This window comes from Mercenaria mercenaria, chromosome 17 (genome assembly GCF_021730395.1).
Source record: "Mercenaria mercenaria strain notata chromosome 17, MADL_Memer_1, whole genome shotgun sequence".
In the NCBI taxonomy this organism is placed as follows: Eukaryota; Metazoa; Mollusca; class Bivalvia; order Venerida; family Veneridae; genus Mercenaria; species Mercenaria mercenaria.
In genome coordinates, this window is record NC_069377.1 from 71,556,987 (window position 1) to 71,582,181 (window position 25,195).

Genomic DNA, 25,195 nt, shown 5'->3' on the forward strand with positions numbered 1-25,195 from the left:
TTGAGTAATTAATTACTACACGCCTTGATTAAAGTTAGCTACTTTGATGTATTTATACAGACGTAGCTTAGAATATGCACGTGAATTTCGTACTGCACTTGTAATTCTCGTTCTTAAATGCTGAATATATACGGACCTCTGCCAGAGAAATATTGCAAAAATGTATTACGCATATTGTCTCCGATCCGTGTATTGAACATTTTCTGTGTCGGTAAGCGCTCTGGGAAAGCGTCCAGGAAGAATAAATAGGATCCAATAAATATTGGTAAACTTGCATGCCGCCCAGTGATAGTCGGAAATCGACGGTTGGGTGAAAGATGTAGATGTAGATGTACTTAATTAAAGTTGTAAATGATAATATTACGGAAGTTGTCGTTTGCAGCGAACTGCACGTCGTCACTGCTTGTTCGCAGGGTCTTGAAGATGGCAGAAAGTACGCAGAAAGTAAGTATTAAGAATTATGTAGGTGTCAGCTCGTAATTTTGTATTGTTTACAGTGCTTTAGGGTATAGCGGATTTTAGGGTATAGAGGATAGATTGATAAATTTTATATTTAGACTTGAATTATTGTATAAATCTTCATAACATTCTTTTACTGGCATGCAAACAGACATTTTGACATACATTTTAAATATTTGCTTGTTGTGTTATTTTTCATATGTCATCAAATGTAAAATAAAGCTATCCACTATAGACTGAATCCGTGTATATGTAAAAAAACGTCAGTGAATGAAAAGTATTTGATAGAAATTTAAAAAGCTGAATGTTTTTGAAAAGAGAATACATTATTATACTGATTTATAGTAAAGAAATCTTGGAAAGTTTGTTAAAATGTGGATTTTAAACTAATAATGGAAAAAATGACCAAAACTATCCTGTACACCCTAAATCAGCTCATATGTAAACAATGGCTTGGAGAGAAAAAACACATGAATTTCTATGAAATGCTGAATGCTTTAAGAAGAATTGATGTTTTCTGCCTGATATACTAATAAAAAAACTACTATTTTCATTTCTTTGAAATGGAATGCAGGAAAAATTAGTTAGCTATCCGCTATACCCTAAAGCACTGTACTTAAAATAAAGCTTACATACTTACTGTCAGGTCTTTCTTCTTTTACATTGATAACATGGTTTCTCCATCAAGTTTCCTATCTCTATTTCCAGTTTAATCTAGACTGGGATTCTCCACCAATTTCCTGTCTTTATTTCAATATTTTGATGTAAACTAGGAAATCCTCACCATGTTTCCTTTTTTTTCAATTTTGATACATACATGTAGACTATGATTCTCAACCAAGTTTCCAGTCTTTATTTCAATATTAATGTAGACCAGGATTCTCCACCAAGTTTCAAATCTTTATTTCAATATTAATGTAGACTGGGATTCTCCACCAAGTTTCAAATCTTTATTTCAATATTAATGTAGACCGGGATTCTCCATCAAGTTTCAAATCTTTATTTCAATATTAATGTAGACCGGGATTCTCCACCAAGTTTCAAATCTTTATTTCAATATTAATGTAGACCAGGATTCTCCACCAAGTTTCCAGTCTTTATTTCAATATTAATGTAGACCAGGATTCTCCACCAAGTGTCCAATCTTTATTTCAATATTAATGTAGACTGGGATTCTCCACCAAGTTTCAAATCTTTATTTCAATATATTAATGTAGATTATAATTTTTCCTCCACCAAGTTACCAATCTTCATGTTAATATTAATGTAGACAAGGATTCTGCATGTTGTGAAAAAAATTACACAATTCATATTATTACTTTGGGCAAGCTTCTGCCTTAATGTGACGCAAAATGCAAAATTGGGGTAGGAATTGGTAAGTTAAAATATCTGTTGAATATAGGTTAGTGTTTATTAGTAAGCATTTATCAAATTGAACTGGTCTGGTACGGCATAGCCGCGAGACCAATTTAATTTGATAAATGCTTACAAATAAACACTAACCTGTTTAGTGTTTTAAATTAATTTTTGTTTAGTATGTGACTTACTGGGTTAATAAACGACTGGAAGTAAATGCCGATTTACCAAAATGAATTTCCCGATTATTTGAAAAATACAGCAATGCCATTGGACAAAAAATAATTTCAAACACTAATATAATAAGTAGATCAGGTTTGGTTTTGATATTTTTCAGACTGATATATATATATAATGATAAGCTACAAATGAAAGGTTTCATCATAGCGCTTTATTTTATTGAAACCCAAAAAAAAAGAACTAAAAATTTCAAAATTCACCAGTTTTTAAAGTTTTTTCTTTAAATATATCCCTTAGATGAACAGTGACCCCAGATTTGTTTTTTTTTTCCATTTTGAAGCATTTTTTGCATGTCATTTTTGGTTGATTTAATTTTTTTTTCAATTGAAAAAGTGGGTGAGGTTATTCTGTTAACATGTAAAATTGAAAATATTTGTTTTTGGCATTTATATTATATTTTATTATGCTTAAACAATACTGATATCATCATTGTATTCATAGTAACCTGTAAGACCTGAAAACCCCATAACATTAAGTGGAATATTATATAAATATAATGTACCACCACTTTTTCAATTTTACTTATTATAATTTCAGAATTGCTTAAACAGTGGGAGAAGAAAATGTTCTATGAAATAAAAACAAGTGTGGTGACCTGTGCTTTTTCTGCTTTTAAATGTCTTAGAAACTAATGTTCTTCAAACCCACAGAGTATGAATTAATCTTAACTGTAGAAAAAAAATGACCCAATATCCTTAAAAAAACATCTTCAGTTATCAAAAGAGCCACAAATATACAATGTAGAATCAATTGCAGTCACTCATGTCAGATTTAAATGTACCTGCTTGTAAACTCAGTGTATCTATTCTTCATTGGTGATAATCATCTTTCAGATAAAATTAATAAAGCAAAAAGATAGAAATGGTTTTCTATATGGTGTATTTTTGAAGGACATTGTTTTGACTGTTTGTAAATGTCATGCTTTGAATAATCAGTTATGCATATTAATTTTATTCATTTGTTTCAGTACACAATATTTTATTAGACCTATGTTATGATGAGCAGTAATGGTTCTTTTTCTGTGTGTTCTAGAGTCAGAAAATGCCTAGTTCTGATATGGCTGCATTCCGTAAATTGTTTGACAAAGCAAAACATATTGTTGTGCTGACTGGGGCAGGTGTAAGTGCTGAGAGTGGAGTACCAACATTCCGTGGAGCTGGCGGATTGTGGAGAACATGGCAGGCACAGGTATATAAATTACTGATTGTGATGAGTCATACAAGGAAGTACATGTATATAACTTCTTTTTTACCTATCAGGAAGAGGAAGAGTTCCACTTCAAAAGCATGTACATTTAATGTTTTATGATACATTGTTAGATCTGATCATGTATTTATCACTTTGAAAAATTTAATCTCTAGTTATTTTTAAAACAGACAACAGTAGATACATATTTCTAGCCTATCTAGCCAGGGAAAGACAAGTGTATTCCAGTAGAAGATTCTTGAGGAAAAGCCATACTACACATGTGTATTGTTACATTGAATGTCATAAACTAAAATATCTGATTTTATGATTAATTATATCTGTTAGAATATGCAGTGATTTGCAAGAAACATTTGGATGTGTGCAACTTAAAAATACATGTTATGATTGTGTGAGAGTTATTTTTTTACCTTTTGTAATGAACATGGTTTAACTTTAATATCTAACCCTTTACATTCTGTAATTCTCAGTTATTATTGTAGCAACTTGCTACCCCAGAAGCTTTCGATGACAGTCCATCTTTGGTCTGGGAATTCTACCACTACAGGAGGGAAGTGATGGGAACAAAACAACCAAACAAGGTCAGTTCTTTATACTCCATAAAGTTATTGGGAACAAAACAACCAAACAAGGTCAGTCCTTTATACTCCATAAAGTTATGGGAACAAAACAACCAAACAATGTCAGTTCTTTATACTCCATAAAGTCATGGGAATAAAACAACCAAACAAGGTCAGTTCTTTATACTTCATAAAGTCGTGGGAACAAAACAAGGTCAGTTCTTTATACCCCATAAAGTCATGGGAACAAAACAAACAAACAAGATCAGTTCTTTATACCCCATAAAGTCATGGGAACAAATTCAACAAAACAACCAAACAAGGTTTGTTCTTTATAACCCATAAAATAGCATTTACTCTAGAATGTCTCTATTCAAGGCACATGTATAAACAGTGCTGAAAATTAAAACATGCCCTAGATGTAAATACAGCATAAATCTATTCATTGCCAAGATATTTAGATACAGTGAAGTTTTAGATTTTTCTTTATTCATGTATCTGTTGGATTTTATGCTATTTTTCAGTATTATTTCATTTTAATACACTGCAGCCAGTTAACCTAACCAATGTTCCTTAACTTCTGAGTAGTACTGACCTGTTGGATCAGCGTCGGATTATAGTTGGATTTGAAAGTTTTTTAGACGTCATAATACGACGTCGATACAACGTCGAGAAACCAACTTATATCCAACCATGATGCAACCTTAACCCAACCACAATCCAATCATAACCCAACATGTTTACGACTGTATTCTACCCTTAATTTAACTTATAATTTTTGGCATTTAAACGTTGGAATTTTACTTGTGTACCAGCATATTATCAACACAATTATATGTATTTTCCAATCTTTATTTCATACTGTGGCAATTAACATAAATAAGTCCAAAAGATAAAGAGTGGTCAGTTATGCATGCCTCTTCAACACAGCTAAAACATCGACCTGAAATGTATAAAATATGAAGTTTTCAAGTCCACTAAATCGAAAATAAAAAATGCGAAAATGTAACTTCGTAAGAGCTAGAATCATAATCACTTCATGCAATATATAATATTTCCAAGATTCAGATAATCTTCTCTGACCTCGCAAAAAGTTTAAAGACTTTGGTAAAATGCAGTTCTAAAAAATCAAATGTTGTTTTTTTAAACAAAAAAAGAAAAAGAAAAAGAAAAAAAATCAGCTATCATTAAAGTAAGCCTAAGTTTTAAAATGTTTTACTCACGCTGCAGATCCCTTTGTGTAAAGTGTTTGTAAACTGGCTCAGTCTAACCTCTCCAAAGTATCAAATTACAGGAATAGAGTGTAAACCAAAGCCGGCTTATCTCAGGAGAATGCGTGACTAATAGGCAACATGTGTAGAGAAGACCCTGTGTTCTAAACTTTTACATGTTCAGTGTATATTGATTTCCTGTGCAAAATCTATTATCATTGTAAATGCTATTATTATTTTTATTATTATTTTAATTCTGAAAGTAGACAGTCTTTAATATGAATTTTTGTAAAATTAAAAAAAAAAGTTATGATTTTTAATATCCAAATGAAATATTATTTATCAGTTTTACGCGCATTTTCAAGACTTTGTGACAACAAGTAATTATTTTAACACTAATAATAATTCTACACCAAATAGTTGTTTAACTAAGAACAGCATTGTATTCTCTTCCAGTACGACCAGAATCCAACGTCGTATAGACATCTAAACCTAACGTCTGCTAGACGTCGTGAATATGACGTTGAACAGACATTGTATTTAGGTCGCCGACATTGCGACCAAAATCCAATGTTGTTTCAACGTTGTTTCGACGTCAGTGTTGGCTGGGTTGTAGAGCAGCACGCTTTGGGGGATACAAATATTGACTGTTATGTAGAGGTTGTTGTTCTGTAGAGGTAAATTTGATAGTATATTTCAGCTTAGGCAAATTATGATGATGTTGTAGAGAGGTTTTTGCTTAAGAGAGGGCCGTTCTGGAGAGGTTGTACTGTATTGGGCCGCTCTGGAGAGGTTGTACTGTATTGGGCCGCTCTGGAGAGGTTGTACTGTATTGGGCCGCTCTGGAGAGGTTGTACTGTATTGGGCCGCTCTGGAGAGGTTGTACTGTATTGGGCCGCTCTGGAGAGGTTGTACTGTATTGGGCCGCTCTGGAGAGGTTGTACTGTATTGGGCCGCTCTGGAGAGGTTGTACTGTATTGGGCCGCTCTGGAGAGGTTGTACTGTATTGGGCCACTCTGGAGAGGTTGTACTGTATTGGAAGCTTTGATTACTGTTTCTTCCCAGGAATGTGGTCTTTCAGTGTGTCTGTATATTAGCCAGTTCTGCTTCTTCCCAGCAAAGCAGGTTTTACTAGTTCTTTCAAAGAAAGCCAGCTTTGTGTGTTTCGGTACTTTACTGTTCTACTGACCATGTTAAAGAAACAAGGGATCTGTTTGCCACGCACTATAGTATCATATATCTAGATCAGTTTCTCAAACTTCATTGCTTCTAGTAGGTAACTGCTAGTAAATACCCAAAAGGGGAGTAAAGCATTAAGAATAGTTATTTATTTATATTTTATTTTGTTTGGTTTAACGTTGCACTGACACAATTGTAGGTCATATGGCGACTTTCCAGCTTTGGTGGTGGAGGAAGACCCCAGGTGCCACTCCGTGTATTACTTCATCACGAGAGGGCACCTGGGTAGAACCATGGACCTTCCGTAAGCCAGCTGGATGGCTTCCTCACATGAAGAATTCAATGGCCCGAGTGAGGCTCGAACCCAAATCCAAGTGATTTGAAGTCAGCGACCTTAACCACTCGGCCATGGAGGCCCCAAGAATAGACAGAGATAGGTATAAGCCAAAATTGTAAATGGCAATATTTCTCATATTTCAGGCCCACATAGCTATAGCAGAGTGTGAGAAGAGATTAAAAGGTCAGGGGAGAAGAGTGGTTGTGGTGACACAAAATATTGATGAACTCCACAAACGTGCTGGATCTGAAAATATCATAGAATTACATGGTAGATTTACTTTTCACTTGTGCTTGTTCCATTAATTCCTACACAATATTTTCAATAACTTGTTAAAATGCTATAATAGTTTTCTTGGAATCTTTTTATGGTAGCCCTAATTAAGCAGAATCATTATACCAGATTTATATAGCGCCCTTTTTATGATAAACAGGTTCAAAGGCGCTTTACAAATAGCAAACACAGCCACACAGGGCGCGAAATTCATCCTCTACTAGTACAGACACAGAATGATCTGACCAGAAGGACAGAGTGAGATAAAGCTCCCAGAACAGATAGAGAGAAATCCTTTTTGGATACACCCATGCAAAAACAGGGCCTTTGCAGAATATACCTTTTATCTTTGCCAAATATTTGCCATAACCTTTGCAGAACAGTTGCAGCACATGATTGCTGAATATATTCCGCAGACGAGTAGAAATGGAACGAAACGTGCAACTATTCTGCAAAGCTTTTGCAAATATACACAACGCACACAGAATGCAAATACTTCGCAAACAATTTACAATTCGCAGCTGAATCTTCGGCAAATAAATCGCAAACTGATAGCAAAGTAATCGCAAAGTGATAGCAAAGTATTCGCAACTTGCATGCAAATAATATGCAAAGTATTCGCAAATATGTAACAAACAGCATAAAATGAATTTCTGAGGTTCAAAGAAAAGGATTTTGTTTAATATCTGAAAAACAAATGTAAATTCACAAAACCATTAAAATTTTGCAGTTAAAATAAATATTAAAAGTCAGTCATTTCAGTGATCATTCAGTAACAATAACTAAAATCATGTAATAATGTAAGTTTCAACAATTGCTTTAGTAAAAAGTGTTTTATATAACTATCATTGATTTAAACATTACCTTTCCACATGCTGCAATATTCTCTGGTTCTTGGAAGTCTTATTGCTTAACAACATAGTATTGCATTATGCTTATTCAACAAAGTTTATATATCCAGAAAAAATAATTAGAATATTATATAAATAATCTGTTTAACACAAGTTTGCATCGCCAAAATATTTGTACTCACTGATGTGTAAACATTTCCTCACAATATTTTCAAAAATCCTGCCATTTGAATATAGACCAATCAGAAAACAGAATGGTTAATTACTTCCTGTACCTAGAGTCTACCAGGAAAGCAAATTCATCTATGTTAACTATTTGCAAATGCTTTGCTCTTTCATTTCTGTACAAAGTGTTTATTTGCAATACCTTTGCTAAGTAAATGAACTAAGTGTTTGTTTGCAGATGCTTTGCTGTCTGCTATTTTAATAAAGTATTTATTTGCAAAACCTTTGCAGTCTGTAATTTATCTAAGTGTTTATTTGCAAACCCTTTGCTTCAGTGAGATACGTTTTGCAGACTGTTTGCGAAAGTCTGATGCAAATACTTTGCAATCACTTGGAATATAGTTTCTGAGAAAACAAATATTTAAAATATATTCTGCAAATACATGACAAAGGGTTAAATGTGTATGGGCAGGCCTGTCCGGCTAACTTAGCCTAGCTCTTTGCGAATAGACAGTCTGGTTCTTTAACGTATAGAATCTTGTGATTATCTGCCTCAAAAAGTTGCCTAAAAAGACTCATTGTTCTGGAATTCGTTATGTCAAAGGTGAAGGTCAGACTGAAAAAGATTTCCCATTAATAACTAGAACATCTAGGTTTATAGCCATCATGGGTTACAAACAGCTCTTGTTATAACCATTCTCACAAGCAGTCTGCTCAAAATAAAACCTAAGGCATTTGTTTACAGATTTTATTAAATATTTCTACATTTTTTTTTCAGGAAATTTGTTCACAACCCGATGTACAAAGTGTGGAGATATTGCTAAGAATCATGACAGTCCTATTTGTGAGGCCTTAGGAGGAAAAGGGTTAGTAGCTTGAAAGTGTCAGGAAAAATACAGGAAAACAGCTATCAATTATGGGCGTATCCCTACTTACACTTTAACAACTTTATTAAACAAAGATAAATACATTTGTTGAGGATTTTGGTCCTCAGTGTGTCTAAAATTGAAAATGCTATAATTCAAAAGTATTTAAGCTTGAAACACTAAACCTCACATAAATATTTATTAGCATATGACCTTTGCTCAAATTTAGTAATATTCCCCTTTACCCAGTTAAAGCAGAGCTTTTCCCATTAATTTTGTAAAATTATTGATTTTTATCTGTATCTAAGTTACCTTTTGATGGATCATCATGATTATTTACACAGATGTAGATCACTACACACAACTTCCATGAGGATCACTCCAGTAACATCAGAGTTATTGCCCTTTAATTATTTTACAGTCAATTCCCACATAACAAAGTAATCCATTGATGGATCTTCTTGCAATTTAATACAAATATAGATCACTATAGGCCGGTGATGCATGCACATCTTTTATCAGGATCTCTTCATTAACTGCAGAGTTATAACCCTTTAACTGTTGTAAGATTCATAAATATATCTCTAAATTAGATATCTTCCAAAATACAGTCCGCTCATTTGCAAAACACCCTATTTGGCTGGGGATATAAATTTTGCATGTGCCAAGTATGCATTTCTTCAAGTACTTTATGGGCTAGTTGGACGCACACCAAAAGAAGGGACTATTGAGTTTTTATACGCCCGTTTGAAAAACGGGACGTATTATGGGAACGCCCCTGGCGGGCGGATGGGCGCGCGGGTGGGCGTGCGGCCGGGCGGCGTCCACAGATCTTGTCCGGAGCATATCTTCTACATGCATGGAGGGATTTTGATGAAACTTGGCACAGTTGTTCACCATCATGAGACGGAGTGTCATGCGCAAGAACCAGGTCCCTAGGTCTAAGGTCATGGTCACACTTAGAGGTTAAAGGTCAAATTCAAGAATGACTTTGTCCGGAGCATATCTTCTTCATGCATTGAGGGATTTTGATGAAAGTTGGCACAATTGTTCATCATCATGAGACGGAGTGTCATGCACAAAAACCAGGTCCCTAGGTCTAAGGTCAAGGTCACACTTAGAGGTCAAAGGATACAAGAATGAAAAATTCAAGAATGACCTTGTCCGGAGCATATCTTCTTCATGCATGGAAGGATTTTGATGAAGCTTGGCACAGTTGTTCACCATAATGAGACGGAGTGTCGTGCGCAAGAACCAGGTCCCTAGGGGTTAGGTCAAGGTCACACTTAGAGGTCAAGGATACAAGAATGAAAACTTTGTCCGGAGCATTTCTTCTTCATGCATTGAGGGATTTTGATACAACTTGGCACAAATGTTCACAAGCACGAGACGGAGTGTCATGCGCAAGAACCAGGTCCCTAGGTCTAAGGTCAAGGTCACACTTAGAGGCCAAAGGTCAGATACAAGAATGACATTGTCAGGAGCATTTCTTCTTCATGCATGGAGGGATTTTGATGTAACTTGGCACAATTGTACACCATCATGAGACTGAGTGTCATGCACTGGTCCTTTCTTTTGAATTACTTCCCTTTGCTGTTACTATAAATAGCTTATATTGTAACTTTTTCATTACAAGTCGTAGGGAAAAATCGAGACCACTTTTCTGTAGTACAACATGCATGTTACATCCAATTCTGAGGTGTATTTTGAGCTATCTCTACCTGGTAAGGATTTTTGTATGGACTTGTAATTTTTTTTTTTTTAAATTTTTTTTTTTTAATTTTTTTTTTTCTCTCTCTCGTTAAAGATTAACTTCCCTTAGTTGTTACTATAAATAACTTACATTGTAACTTTTTTATAATTGACCCTAGGGAATAACCAAGACCACTTTTCTGTGGTACAACATTGATGTAATTACTTTCAAATTTTGGGTGTATTTTAAGGTATCTCTACCTGGTAAGGATTTTTTTTGTGGACTTAGAAAAATAAAAGAATTACAATAATTTCTAAAAAGAAACATTGTAAACAACTAGAAAATTAAAATTCCATTTGCAAATACAGGTGCTAGTGTAAAGAAATTTGCTGTGACGGGCGTATATTATGACATTCTGGCACTCTTGTTTCCTAGATAAATCTTGGTTCAACTGGATAAGTGGTCAATAGTTCATGTGTTACAGGTCAATAGTTGCTTTTGGAGAAATAAGGAGTCAATAGCTCATTTTATTCCACCTCTTTTGTCAAATTTGCAACCTGTCAAATTACAGTTAAGACAATTGTAAACAAGTTAATGTATATACATGTAGTACATGTTAGTAGATTTTTAGGAAAAAATAATGTTTTTGGTAGCTTTGCAAGTACTGGAAAAAATGTTAGTTCCAGTCTTTTTGTTAAAAGTTCCTATCACAATTTTAATTTAACTTTCCATGTGTTTTACTATCAGTTCACCAGACGTGACGGCTAAGGATGCCAGAATCAAAGTAGAAGATCTGCCAAGGTATGTACAGTATAACTAGCATTAAAGCACATATACATTTATACTGTAGAAGTTGATCTTAATGATCTGAAAAAAAAAACAAGTGAGGTGGGCAAAATACTACAGGTAACATGTACAAAGCTTTTCTTTAATATTAGTTTTGGAAATAGTTTTAGACCCTTTAGAATGTTTAGTGGTGTTTTAGTTTGTATTGGGTTAGGGTTAGAGGTTACTGTTCCAATTACTCAGTATAAAGTACAGAAAAAAAACAACATAAATCTCTGTGGCTGATATGATTGTGGAATCCATTATCAGAAAGTAAGAGAAAGAGAGATTAAACATTAAATCATTTTCAACCTCTAAAAATAATCCCAAAGCAACATACAATTTGAGGATTTTCAGTTTATGACCATATACTATTTTTAGCTCATCTGATTTTTTGAAAAAAAATGATGAGTTATTGTCATCACTTGAGCTGCCTTCTTGGTTTTCAGAAGTTAGAATGTTTAGGGCACATGATAGGAGATGTTCAGACCCTTGAACCAGTTCCAAATAAAGTACAGGCTATACAAGATGCCGAGAGACCGAAAACCAAGAAGGCAATACGTTCGTTCTTAGGTGTAGTCGGATTTTACAGAAAGTTTATCCCCAATTTTGCCGCCATTGCAGTTCCGCTCACAGATTTGACGAAAAAGGGTCAGCCAAATCTTGTAGAGTGGGGTGAAAGTCAAGAAAAGGCTTTCCAGACTTTGAAGGCTAGCTTAATGGGTCCGCCTATTTTGAAGTTGCCAGATTTAGATCAGACTTTTATATTGAGAGTAGATGCTTCAGATTTAGGTTTAGGCTCAGTATTGCTTCAGGAAAGTGATGGAGAGAAATTACCTGTAGCGTATGCTAGTAGAAAATTGCTACCTAGGGAGCAAAAGTACTCAGTGATAGAGAAGGAGTGTTTAGCGATAGTATGGGCAGTAGCTAAGTTTCACCGGTATTTGTTCGGTAAAGACTTTGTATTAGAGACAGATCATCAGCCGCTCACTTATTTGAATAGAGCGAAACTTAGCAACTCCAGGCTGATGAGATGGGCATTGGCATTGCAGCCATATAGGATCAGTATCAGAGCAATTCCTGGTAGAGAAAATGTAGGTGCAGATTATTTGAGTAGAGTGTAGACAGGTGGCTATATTATATGATGTACAGATAGTGACAGTGTGTGTTTTCTTTTGTGTTTGCTATTTTCAGTATGTCATTTTGTTTTCATTTAAGAAAATTATGAATTTTCTTTTTAAGGGGGGACGTGTGTCACAAATTGACATACGGGCCTTATTTTATCTGTAGTGTAAATGCAGGTATTGCATCATCTTTTTGTAAATTTTTGAGTTATTGAGGTAAATGTCAGATTTCACGCATGAAATACCTCTTATATTTTTCGGTATTTCATAACTTAAATTTCCATGTAAATTTCATTAAATTCTGTTCAGTAATAAGAAAGTTGATATTTTATAAACTTCAGTAATTTATGTTTTTATCCCCAAAACCACTATAATGGGCCTCAAATTGTCAATTTAAATTCGCGCCAAAGTAGTTAGATTTCCCGGCTATATCGTGAATCCCGTGAAAATGACAATAGTCATAGCTCACGGCTTAGCCGTGAATCCTATGAAATTTAGTATTTGGCGGGACATTATCCTTTAAATAGACTGGACTAGATATGCCTTGCGCACACCACCTTCCGACATTATAGACGAATCTATGTCTGAATTATTTTCTTGCTAGAAATTTATGCTCGATCGAGGTAAGAAATTTATTTGTTAGATTTTTGTATGATTTTTGCATTACGATTTTTTATTTGATAAATTTTCGTTCATTCTACAGAATTCTGTAACATTTACTTTTCGGCACATGATTTTGGCTAGTTTCGGTATGTCAGGATTATTAAATTTTTCAGACTTTTGTAAATTATTTAGAAAGAGGAGTCTAAACGTTTCGTTTATATAAGATGTTAGATTTATACTGAAATTTGTAACATGAAATTTATAAAGTACTTTGTTTCAAAAACTTATGTCAAACATTTCGTTATTATGGAACGCCATTACTGCATTGTATTGTTATGTATAAATCTATATGGCAAGTCTAGCACCATGTATGTAATATATTATTGTAATTTGTAATTGTGTGACAGTCTATTGCATACACATACAATGTCCGTTTTAATGTATGGCATTAGACATTATATGGATGCCAACTCTCATATAACGTTTGATTTATATTGAATTTTGTTAATTTGTAGTTGTAAATAATGGCTGCAGTTTATCATTTCCATTACTATAATGTTTCATCATATACTTTTCATATCATTTCATACTTTAACTTTAGTCTTTTAAGTAAGTAATCTTTGTAATAATGGAAGTAATATGTGACGTATTTTAATCATGTGACGTCTGAACTTAGTAGCACGTATTATTTATGGGAGCCTACGGAGGTATGGTGTACCCAAAGGAGCAGCTATATGCCCTGACTTATTTGTTTTGCTATGGTGCTTACCATATGTTATATATTTTAGCTTCTTCCGCCAGACGATTTTTCCTGGTGATGTCATAACCCGGAAGTACAATGCCCGAGGTTCACTTGTCTTCACTCGCCTGGATGTGATATTCCCAGCGCAGAGCTTTCGTCCCATGGTTGTGCCGTAAACCGCAAAGACGATGATTTTTGTTATCCTCTGAAGTCAGCTCAGGGATGCAATCACCTACCACCATAGGGAGCCAACACGGAATCAACGTATTCACGGTTTAAAGGGACTGAATTTAGAAATCTGTTTTGTTTGTGCTACTTAAAGTTCACAATTACATTAAAGACCTGTGTCACGTCAGATTAGAATGGACTATAAGAACTTTTGTATCTAGAGATACTGAACTTTCTTTTTTTTTCTTTCTTATAATCAGTTTTTTTTTTCTTTTCATATCTATTCATTGTTAATAATCATCTTTTGTAAATAAATTTGTAAATATTGTAAAGGGTGTTGATTTGTTCTGATGGTTACTGTCGCCGGTACGGCCTTTCCTGTCACAATGGTGTCAGAAGTGGGATTCGAACCCACGCCCACATACGTGGACCAGAATTTACATATGACAGGAAAGGCCGTACCGGCGACAGTAACCATCAGAACAAATCAACACCCTTTACAATATTTACAAATTTATTTCCAAAAGATGATTATTAACAATGAATAGATATGAAAAGAAAAAAAACTGATTATAAGAAAGAAAAAAAAAAGAAAGTTCAGTATCTCTAGATACAAAAGTTCTTATAGTCCATTCTAATCTGACGTGACACAGGTCTTTAATGTAATTGTGAACTTTAAGTAGCACAAACAAAACATAGCTTCTAAATTCAGTCCCTTTAAACCGTGAATACGTTGATTCCGTGTTGGCTCCCTATGGTGGTAGGTGATTGCATCCCTGAGCTGACTTCAGAGGATAACAAAAATCATCGTCTTTGCGGTTTACGGCACAACCATGGGACGAAAGCTCTGCGCTGGGAATATCACATCCAGGCGAGTGAAGACAAGTGAACCTCGGGCATTGTACTTCCGGGTTATGACATCACCAGGAAAAATCGTCTGGCGGAAGAAGCTAAAATATATAACATATGGTAAGCACCATAGCAAAACAAATAAGTCAGGGCATAAAACTGCTCCTTTGGGTACACCATACCTCCGTAGGCTCCCATAAATAATACGTGCTACTTATACAAAACATATGTGCTACTAAGTTCATACGTCACATGATTAAAATACGTCACTTATTACTTCCATTATTACAAAGATTACTTACTTAAAGATTAAAGTTAAAGTATGAAAAAGATATGAAAAGTTTATGATGAAACATTATAGATACGGACATGATAAACTGCAGCTATTATTTACACTTACAAATTAACAAAATTCAATATAAATCAAACGTTATATCATAGTTGGCATCCATATAATATCAAATGCCATACACTACAACGGACATTAATTAGATGTGCTATAGACTGGCACACAATTACAAATTACAATAATATATTACATACATGGTACTAGACTTGCCATATAGATTTATACATAACAATACAATGCAGTAATGGCGTTCCATAATTAACAAAAATGTTTGACATAAGTTTTTGAAACAAAGTACTTTATAAATATCATGTTACAAATTTCAGTACAAATTTTACATCTTATATAAATGAAACATTTTAGATTCCTCTTTCCAAATAATTTACAAAAGTCTGAAAAATTTAATAAATCATCCTGACATACCGAAACTAGCTAAAATCACATGCCGAAAAGTAAATGTTACAGAATTCTGTAGAATGAACAAAAATTTACCAAATAAAAATCGTAATGCAAAAATCATACAAAAATCTAACAAATAAATTTCTTACCTCGATCGAGCATAAATTTCTAGCAAGAAAATAATTCAGACATAGATTCGTCTATAAAGTCGTAAGGTGGTGTGCGCAAGGCATATCTAGTCCAGTCTATTTAAAGGATAATGTCCCGCCAAATACTAAATTTCATAGGATTCACGGCTAAGCCGTGGACTCTTACTATTTCTATTTTCACGGGATTCACGATATAGCCGGGGAATCTAACTACTTTGGCGCGAATTTAAATTGACAATTTGAGGCCCATTATAGTGGTTTTGGGGATAAAAATATAAATTACTGAAGTTTATAAAATATCAACTTTCTTATTACTGAACAGAATTTAATGAAATTTACATGGAAATTTAAGTTATGAAATACAGAAAAACATGAGAGGTATTTCATGCGTGAAATCTGACATTTACCTCAATAACTCAAAAATTTACAAAAAGATGATGCAATACCTGCATTTACACTACATATAAAATAAGGCCCGTATGTCAATTTGTGACAGTTGTCGGCGTCGGCGTAGGCGTCGGCGTCGGCGTCGGCGTCGGCGTTGCCTGGTTAAGTTTTATGTTTAGGTCAGCTTTTCTCCTAAACTATCAAAGCTATTGCTTTGAAACTTGGAATACTTGTTCACCATCATAAGCTGACCCTGTATAGCAAGAAACATAACTCCACCTTGCTTTTTGCAAGATTTATGGCCCCTTTTGTACTTAGAAAATATCAGATTTCTTGGTTAAGTTTTATGTTTAGGTCAACTTTTCTCCTAAACTATCAGAGCTATTGCTTTGAAACTTGGAATACTTGTTTACCATCATAAGCAGACCATGTACATCAAGAAACATAACTCCATCTTGTTTTTTGCAAGAATTATTGCCCCTTTTGGACTTAGAAAATCAGTTTTCTTGGTTAAGTTTTATGTTTAGGTCAGCTTTTATCCTAAACTATCAAAGCTTTTGCTTTAAAACTTGCAACACTTGTTCACCATCATAAGCTGACCCTGTACATCAAGAAACATAACTCCATCCTGCTTTTTGCAAGATTTATGGCCCCTTTTGGACTTAGAAAATATCAGATTTCTTGGTTAAGTTTTATGTTTAGGTGAACTTTTTCTCTTAAACTATCAAAGCTATTGCTTTGAAACTTGCAACACTTGTTCACCATCATAAGCTGACCCTGTAAAGCAAGCAACATAACTCCATCCTGCTTTTTGCAATAATTATTGCCCCTTTTGGACTTAGAAAATAATTTTCTTGGTTGAGTATTATGTTTTAGTATACTTTTCTCATAAACTATCAAAGCTATTGCTTTAAAACTTGCAACAGTTTTTCACCATCATAAGTGGACACTGTACATCAAGAAACATAACTCTATCCTGCTTTTTGCAAGAATGATGGCCCTTTTTAGACTTAGAAAATCATGGGTAGGACAATATTTCTATTATACAAAAAAAATCAGATGAGCGTCAGCACCCGCAAGGCGGTGCTCTTGTTTGTAGATGTAAGAATGGTTATTGAGACCACTTAATGCATATGCTATTAGTTCCCTACTGGTTGAAAACCAGTTTCGGGGACTATAGGAATGCGCTTTTCCACCTGTCCATCATTCCATCCATCTGTCCATCCGCAATTTTGTGTCCGGTCCATAACTCTGTCATCCATGAAGGGATTTTAATATTACTTGGCACAAATGTACCTCATAATAAGACGATGTGTCATGGACATCTTTCAGACCCCTAGCTTAAAGGTCAAGGTCACACATGGCAGTCATATGTTAACATGGCATGAACGGGGTCTTTTTCGTGTCTGGTCCATAACTCTGTCATCCATGAAGGGATTTTAATATTACCTGGCACAAATGTTCCCTATGATGAGACGACATGTCCTTTGCAAATCCCAGACCCCTGGCTCAAAGGTTAAGGTCACAATTGGAGGTCAAAGGTCAACAGGGCTTTTTTCCTGTCGGGTCCGTAACTCTATCATCCATGAAGGGATTTTAATATTACTTGACACAAATGTTCCCCATGATGAGACGACATGTCTTGCACAAATCCCGGACCCCTGGCTCAAAGGTCAAGGTCACAATTGGAGGTCAGAGGTCAACAGGGCTTTTTTCCTGTCCAGTCCATAACTCTACCATCCATCAAGGGAATTCAATATTACTTGGCATAAATGTTCCCCATGATGAGACAATGTGTCATGCGCAAACACCCAGAGCCCTAGCTTAAAGGTCAAGGTCACACTTGGAGATTAAAGGTCAATAGGATTTTTTCTTCTTCATGCATGGAGGGATTTTGATGTAACTTGGCACAAATGTTTACCACCATGAGATGGATTGTCATACGCAAGAACCAGGTCCCTAGGTCTAAGGTCAAGGTCACACATAGAGATCAAAGGTCAAATTCAAGAATGAGTCTGTCCGGAGCATTTCTTCTTCATGCATGGAGAGATTTTGATGTAACTTGGCACAAATGTTCACCACCATGAGGCATCCTTATTTTTCAGAATTACATCCCTTTGTTTTTACTATAAATAGATTATATTGTAACCTTTTTATTACTGGTCGTAGGGAAAAATCGAGACCACATTTCTGTGGTACGACATGGATGTTACATCCAATCTTAAGGTGTATTTTGACCTATCTCTACCTGGTAAAGAGTTTCTTGTGGAATTATATTATATAGAATTTTTTTTTTTAGGATTTATTTCCCTGTGTTGTTACTTTAAATAACTTATATAATATTATGGTAACTTTTTTATAATTGGCCAAAATATTCCACATGAAAACAGCCGTAGGTTTTTATATATGTAAATTTTAATCCAAGTGTTTTGTTATAACATATTGTATATATAGTACAATATTGTTATATATGATTGACAGATATCAGTTCATTATGTTATACTGCAGTAGAGAAAATTAGGTGCATTCTAGTAGGGGACTTTGTATTGCATGGCAGTACTTCATTCACTTGTTAAATGTAGTAACAAATTTTGCACTGAATTTAAACATGTATGAGCAGCGCGAGGCTGATATTTGTGTTCATGTGAACTGGTGTGCCTGATATTGATATCAGACACACTTACGGCCATATCAGGCACACTTCCGTCTGCGCAAAACATCCAGATTTTATGTTTCTACTGACAGAATGTCAAGTATATACAAACTAACATTTATATTACCAAATAAAGCAAGGTAAATTAACATAATTTTACTAGCTTCCACTTCTGTCGTGGTTGAAAAAGGCTGACACAAGAAACTGCGACCTTGGATGCACAAATTTATAACAGATGTTTGAAAGGAATTGACGTCAGCGTCATCAATAAACGTGGACACTCCCGCGCATTACATGAACATTCAGTGATCTTGTTTTCTTGTTTTCACTTTAATGGTAGGGTAGAACATGTGCAATAAAAAGGTTATTAAACAGGGCTGGTGTGCCTTTAAGCGATATTGGCATACTAGACCGTTATTTGCCCTCGGGCCAATACCTCTTCTAGTATGCCAGTATCGCATTAAGGCACACCAGCCCAGTATAAAAACCTCTAAATTTTGTTTGGTTTATGTAATTTGTATAGGTGTTGGAAGGATTTATGTGGAAGGTTATTGTAACCTCATAATGTGTGGTTTATATTATATCTGTAGATGTAAGATAGATGGATGTGGAGGGTTATTAAGACCTCATGTTGTGTGGTTTGGAGAAGGATTGTACCCAGAGGTGCTGGCTGCAGCAGACAGAGAGCTAGATGCTTGTGATCTGTGTCTTGTGGTAAGGATACAATATTCTGTTATTTAAGTTTTAATGCAGTTTTTTTGTCTAACTTCATTTATCTCACTGAATAGTATTCTAAATTTTAAAGTTATGAAATGATATTATCAGTAGTGTACTTACTTGATGTATTTTATGAGCCTTTGAGGACATAGTATGGGACCACCTGCAGTGGCGATCAAGCAGGCAGGTCGAGTTCACAAAAGTTGTCCACTCTCTCTTGAGCAGTTCTTATCCATTGTTCACCAAACATTGTCACACTATTTATGAGGGTAATATCTTGGCCAAGTTCAATAACTAGCTGGAATCTCTTGAGTTCATGGCACTTTTATTACTAAAAGTAGCAAAAGTGACTGTGTCTACTATCTACTTTGAGCAGTTTCCAATCCAGTCCTCTTAAAATTTGGTCACATTGTTTATAGGCATAATATCTTGGTCAAGTTTGATAATCCTCCAGATTGTCCCAGTGACTTTGAGTTATGTCCTATTACTTTAAATTGTGAGACTATTCTATAAATTGATCAGTTTTTATCCAATATTCACCAAACTTGGTCACAATGTTTTTGGACATATTAGGTCAGCTAAATTTGATAATCAGCTGGATCCTCAAAGTCTGTCAGGGGTTGTGGTTTTTGAGTCGGCTAAAGGCTGAAAGCCTTTTGACGAGTCCTTGCTATCCAACGATTCTCTAAATGGACCGAATAACATGTGAAGGGATGTAGTTCCATTAGATTTCTCAAATTTCAAACAGTTCACTGCATGAATGAAGTTAAGTTGTGTCAATTCCCTTTGCTATGACCAATATACGATGTAATCTGTCATATTTATGACTTGTAATTGTGCAATTCTCGAATGTAACTCATTAAGCATAAATGTGCATTTTAAAAATTGCGCAGGCTTACAAAGCTTGGGTAACATCCAGCGAAAGACAAAAAATAGTTCCACTGCAGGGCTCCAGATAAGATGCGTATTAGCGTAAATTACGTATAGAAATAATGCAAATACGCATGTCTAATAATTTCTAAGCGTATAAAAACGTATATAAAATTACAGAAACGCACACAATGCTTTTTTAAAAACAAAATCTGAATCGTCTGGATGCGTTAGGTAACATAGCTGATCAGCCTTAATTCTCCCACATTGAACGTAAACACGCATCGTATGATTTCTATAAACGTTGCGTGGGTTGAATTTTGCAGTCAGTAAACGGATAAATTATCGGAAGAAGAAGCTCTTACTGGTTTGTTTAGTTACTACTGATATTAAAAATGATTTTAATTCTTATTTTTCGAGAAATAAACAAATCGGCGAAACATTAAATTGTATTTTCTTGTAGTTTTTGAAATCGAAAGTAGATCGTCTATGTTTGGCGAAACGAAACAACTTTTTTATGAAAAGATTTAAATAAGAGGTAATTTAACCGTAAACTTCAATGTCAGATACTGCCAATTGCTGCTAAATGTCTTCGTATCATCACAATTTGTAAAATATATTGTTGAAACTGGAGAAAAGTGTAATCGTATCCGGATATAATATTTTGGGTAAATATCGAGCTGTGTTATGAAATTTTAAGAAAAAAACTAAACACAAACTGAAACTGGTAGACTATACTGTCAGTACATCAATCATTAGCCGACTCAGGCCATTCAGGCCTTTGATTGAATTACTAAAAATTGCAGAAATTGACAGTTTCCTCTGTCTAATTTGAGCAGTTCTTATTCAGTGTTTAGTTATCTTAGTCACAGTGTTTATGGGCATAATATCTCGGCCAAGTTCTTATAATTCTCCTGATTGTCCAAGTGACTCTTGCATTATGGCCATTTAATTGCTAAATATTGTGTGTGTGTTCTCTGTCTTGAGTAGTTCTTATCCAATGTTCACAATTTTTACGGGTATAATATCTCAGACAGAATATTCATAGGCTTATTATAAATATATATGAATAATGCATTTGTTTTACAATTCAGAATATGTTTACAGTTTTTGCAGATACTAAATTGTTATTTTCAGAGACCTTTTATCTGCTGTAAGGAAAAATTGTCTTATGTACCAGCATGGTATTTTACCAGGACTTCTAGCTAGATGATGTTTAGGCATTATGTATTTACTTTCAGGTAGGAACATCATCTGTAGTGTACCCTGCAGCCATGTATGCCCCTTCCGTTGCCGCCAGAGGTGTCCCGGTTGCAGAATTTAACATTGAATCTACAGATGTTACCACAGGATTTGGGTAATCATTATTACCTTATATAGTCACTTCCTAGGAAAAAATGTTATTCTGTACAAAATGTGGAATATGTTTGCATCTAATAAAGCACCAGTTAAGATATGTTTTAAGGTATTTCAAACTTTCCAGATGCTTAGTTATCTGCACTTTGCAGTTAAAGAAAATATGAAAAGATGTTGACAATAACAGCTGCTGTTTCCTCTCTGTAGATTATTTTGCACTTTTTAAATTAAAGGATACGCAGTATTCTAACACAACCAGCTAATAATTAACCTACATACTTGTAGTGCAAAATCTATCTCGGGTTATTCTGCAATAAACTGAACTTGAACTTGCACCGTGTTTTGGCTATTGCTACATGCCGCAGCATAGCACGCAGTTGTAATTTACGTTTGATAAAAATACTCCTCTGCTTCTTGTCTAACTGTATTTGAAGTAAGTCATGTTAGAATCGAAATAATAAGTATCTAAATAAGGTTAATCGTAGAATAACTCTCATTTGTCGTTCTTATGTGTATGAATATATCACTCAGGACTTGGGCCTTCGTGATATATTCATACGCGTAAGAATGCCAAACTCAGGTAATTCTACAATAAACGTAACTTTGATACTTCCCTTACAGAAGAAAAAGGCCTGCTGCGTACTCTTAATTGCTGTGTACATACAGCGTATATGATGCGTACATGATGTGTACTGAAATCAAGGGCTTTAAACAGTACGCAGGATATACACCGCACATACACCGATAGTACGTTTGTAGTACACTTTTGACATGCAAATGAGCTCTGCCGCGTACTACTTGCTGCGTACATGCTGTGGACTACATAGTACACAGGATGTACGCTGGAGGAATTTAATATGCGGGAAATAGTACACAGCATGTGCGCGGCACATACACTTTTCACATGCAAATGAGCCTGCGGTGTACTACCCCTGCGGCGTACATGCTGTGTACTCCTGGCCAGAGTCCTGCGGCGTACATGCTGTGTACTCCTGCTGCATACATGCTGTGTACTCTTGTGGCAAAACTGCTGTGATAATGTAAATTCCTTACCCCACCAACTTTCATATGCAAATGCTGATCATTTGGACAGAAAAAAAAACAGAAAAAAGATAAGTGACATGCATCAATAAGTATTTACCCTTACCAAAATAATGTAGATTGATGTTATCAAATAAATTAGTATGCTTTTTTTCATCCACTTTTCAATGAAATAAATCAATTTTTGTAGCATGTAATTTGGTAAACATTTGAAGAAAATGGCGTAACTGCATCAAGGGGAAACAACTTTAATGCAACTAAATATAAGTGTTATGATTTATTTTAGATGATGTGTGCGTAGTATGTATTATTTTGATTAAAATCCATCTGAGAACAATCTAGGACTGGAATTATATAAGCATTTATACACTTTTATGTCCGTAATAAGTAGCGCTCCAAAAAATTTTGGATTGATTTTTTCCAATGGGGTGAGCGCAATTAGCCAAAAACGTTTTGAAAATATACGAGCGGCAAATCCGATGAACAACTTTTTAATTTGGTGAGACCTTAATGAGTTAACATAATGAGTATTAAAGCCTTTATAAAACATGATAGAATGGTGTTTTGCTTAAGAGTATTCAAATAACAGTGAGAGCTATTAATTCTTCTCATTCGGGCGCTGTTGAGGCATTATCTTGGTAATTATTTCATGTATTACAAAATGTAATGTAAAGTTCAAATAAGGCTTTTCAATTATCCAAGTTAGAAAGCTCCAGGATTAATTCAAAATGAAAAAGAATATATTTTTACACTGCATGCAAGGTGCAGCTCAGAAATCACTAAGATGTAAGCTTCACAAATGAACATTGCAAATAGTTTGGCAAATTTTCATTGTTCAGAATACCGGTAATCTGAAGTATTCTATGCTATTAAGATAAAAGTTACTCGGAAATCAAGTTCTTGCTTCCAAAAAAAAAAAATGTACAAATCCTTCCTGCATGAAGTGTACTTCAGACTTTTACCTAAAAAAATTCAAAGTATAAACACCAAAAGAAAATGAACAAGTCCCTCCCACGTATATGAAGTTTACTTCAGACTTTAACTTATAAAAAAAAAACTAAGTATAAATGCCAAAAGAAATTGTACAAGTCTTTCCCGCGTATATGAAGTGTACTGCACAAATTTCAAAGTATCTGAGGTGTACATGCAGTGTACTATTTTCTTGTACATGCAGTGTACTCCTTAAATTTTCAGAGCCTGTGCTGCGTACTTGAAGTGTACTAGTGACCTCCTGCGTACATGCTGTGTACTCGTCGAAATAGTACACGGCATGTACGCGGCATGCGGTGTATGTAAAATGTACTCCTCTGGCGTACTACTGTGTTCGCGGCATATACACAGCAAATACGCAGCATGTACGCCACAGAGGCTTGCTTCTGTAAGGGTTATTATTTCTTAATCATACCACTTTCTAGATAGTTAAAGTGTGCCTGAAGAGGTTATTGGTACAACGTGTTTTGGCAAAAGAGCGTTACGTCATCATCTATGCTTGTTTTATATGTACTTCTGAATAGCATGATTAGAGATAGTCAGATATGTTAAAAAGAACATGACCTTTTAAACAGAACATGTTGGCCTTATGCAAAGTTTGAAAACCTGGTTTTTGTTGTATTTCCATGTTTCTTGTTATGACTGTAAAATGTTGTTTTATTTTCAGATTTCATTTTCAAGGTCCTTGTGGTTCCACAATACCCGAGGCACTGGCTCCAACAGAATCAGAACCTACAAAGTGAATCCAGCTGGCTGGCAGAAAAAATGGCTTTTCTTATTTATTAGAAAAAAAACTATGTGATAAATTATTGAATGATATATAGAACTGAAGTACATACCCAGTGCTTTCTCAATGTACTGCATTTTATCTTCCTCTGTTTACAGTATTTAAGATATTTTTGCAGTTTTTTTGCATTTACTTTTTATTGCTAACAGGACATGGTCTGTGTGAATTAGTGTCGACTGCTGATGAAAAAAAAAAAAAGACACTGTTGCCCAGCAATAAATGTCCTCTACCAGAATAGGCATAATTAAATAACCATGTACAATTGTAATTAAAAATAATATCTTTTGTGCCATAGCAACCCCAATTTTTGATATTGCAAAAAAATTAAGTTAACTGTATATTATCCATTTTGCCCGTAATTTATCTCTTTAGTTAAATGTAAATTCTTTTGTAGATTCAAAGTTATTGCAGGATCCCTTTTGTATCATACTTTGTTTGTTGCTATAGGAATCATTTTTAATCGGGTGTTGGGATGCATATGTTGGCCACCATGCCCGTCCTTTCATCTGTCTAATCTTTGGATGTGCATCTATTTTCCACCTGGTCCGTCCATCTGACTGTCCACTGTGTCTTGATAACTCCTTCAGTTTTCCAGAGATTTGTTCCAAACGTATAGAAATGTATCATTATAAAGTACTTTTAGCTCGACTACAAAGTATGGAGAGCTATCCTACTCGACCCGGCGTCAGTGTCTTTCTGCGTCCCCACCTTGGTTAACTCATTAAGGACGCAGATCGCATTTATGCGTTCATTTTAACACTTATCGAGTACCGCATGTCGTATTTATCCG

At 34.9% G+C, this 25,195-nt stretch overlaps 1 protein-coding gene across 1 annotated transcript; it reads left to right on the forward strand.

Moving 5' to 3' along the window:
• The first annotated feature begins 206 nt into the window (after positions 1–206).
• Positions 207–24,818, forward strand: LOC123537306 (NAD-dependent protein deacylase-like). Its single transcript, XM_053528583.1, has 10 exons — positions 207–276; positions 333–444; positions 3,088–3,243; positions 3,744–3,842; positions 6,692–6,818; positions 8,616–8,703; positions 11,144–11,197; positions 19,235–19,358; positions 21,473–21,588; positions 24,286–24,818. Exons 2-10 carry the CDS (start codon positions 352–354, stop codon positions 24,359–24,361), a joined length of 933 nt encoding a protein of 310 aa, XP_053384558.1. The 5' UTR covers positions 207–276; positions 333–351; the 3' UTR covers positions 24,362–24,818.
• The last annotated feature ends 377 nt before the right edge of the window (positions 24,819–25,195 follow it).

Coding starts and splice junctions, on each gene's coding strand:
- LOC123537306 (XM_053528583.1), top strand. CDS start 352: ATGATAATATTACGGAAGTTGTCGTTTGCAGCGAACTGCACGTCGTCA. Junction 445..3,087: donor TGGCAGAAAGTACGCAGAAA/GTAAGTATTAAG, acceptor TGTGTGTTCTAG/AGTCAGAAAATGCCTAGTTC. Junction 21,589..24,285: donor GATGTTACCACAGGATTTGG/GTAATCATTATT, acceptor TTTTATTTTCAG/ATTTCATTTTCAAGGTCCTT.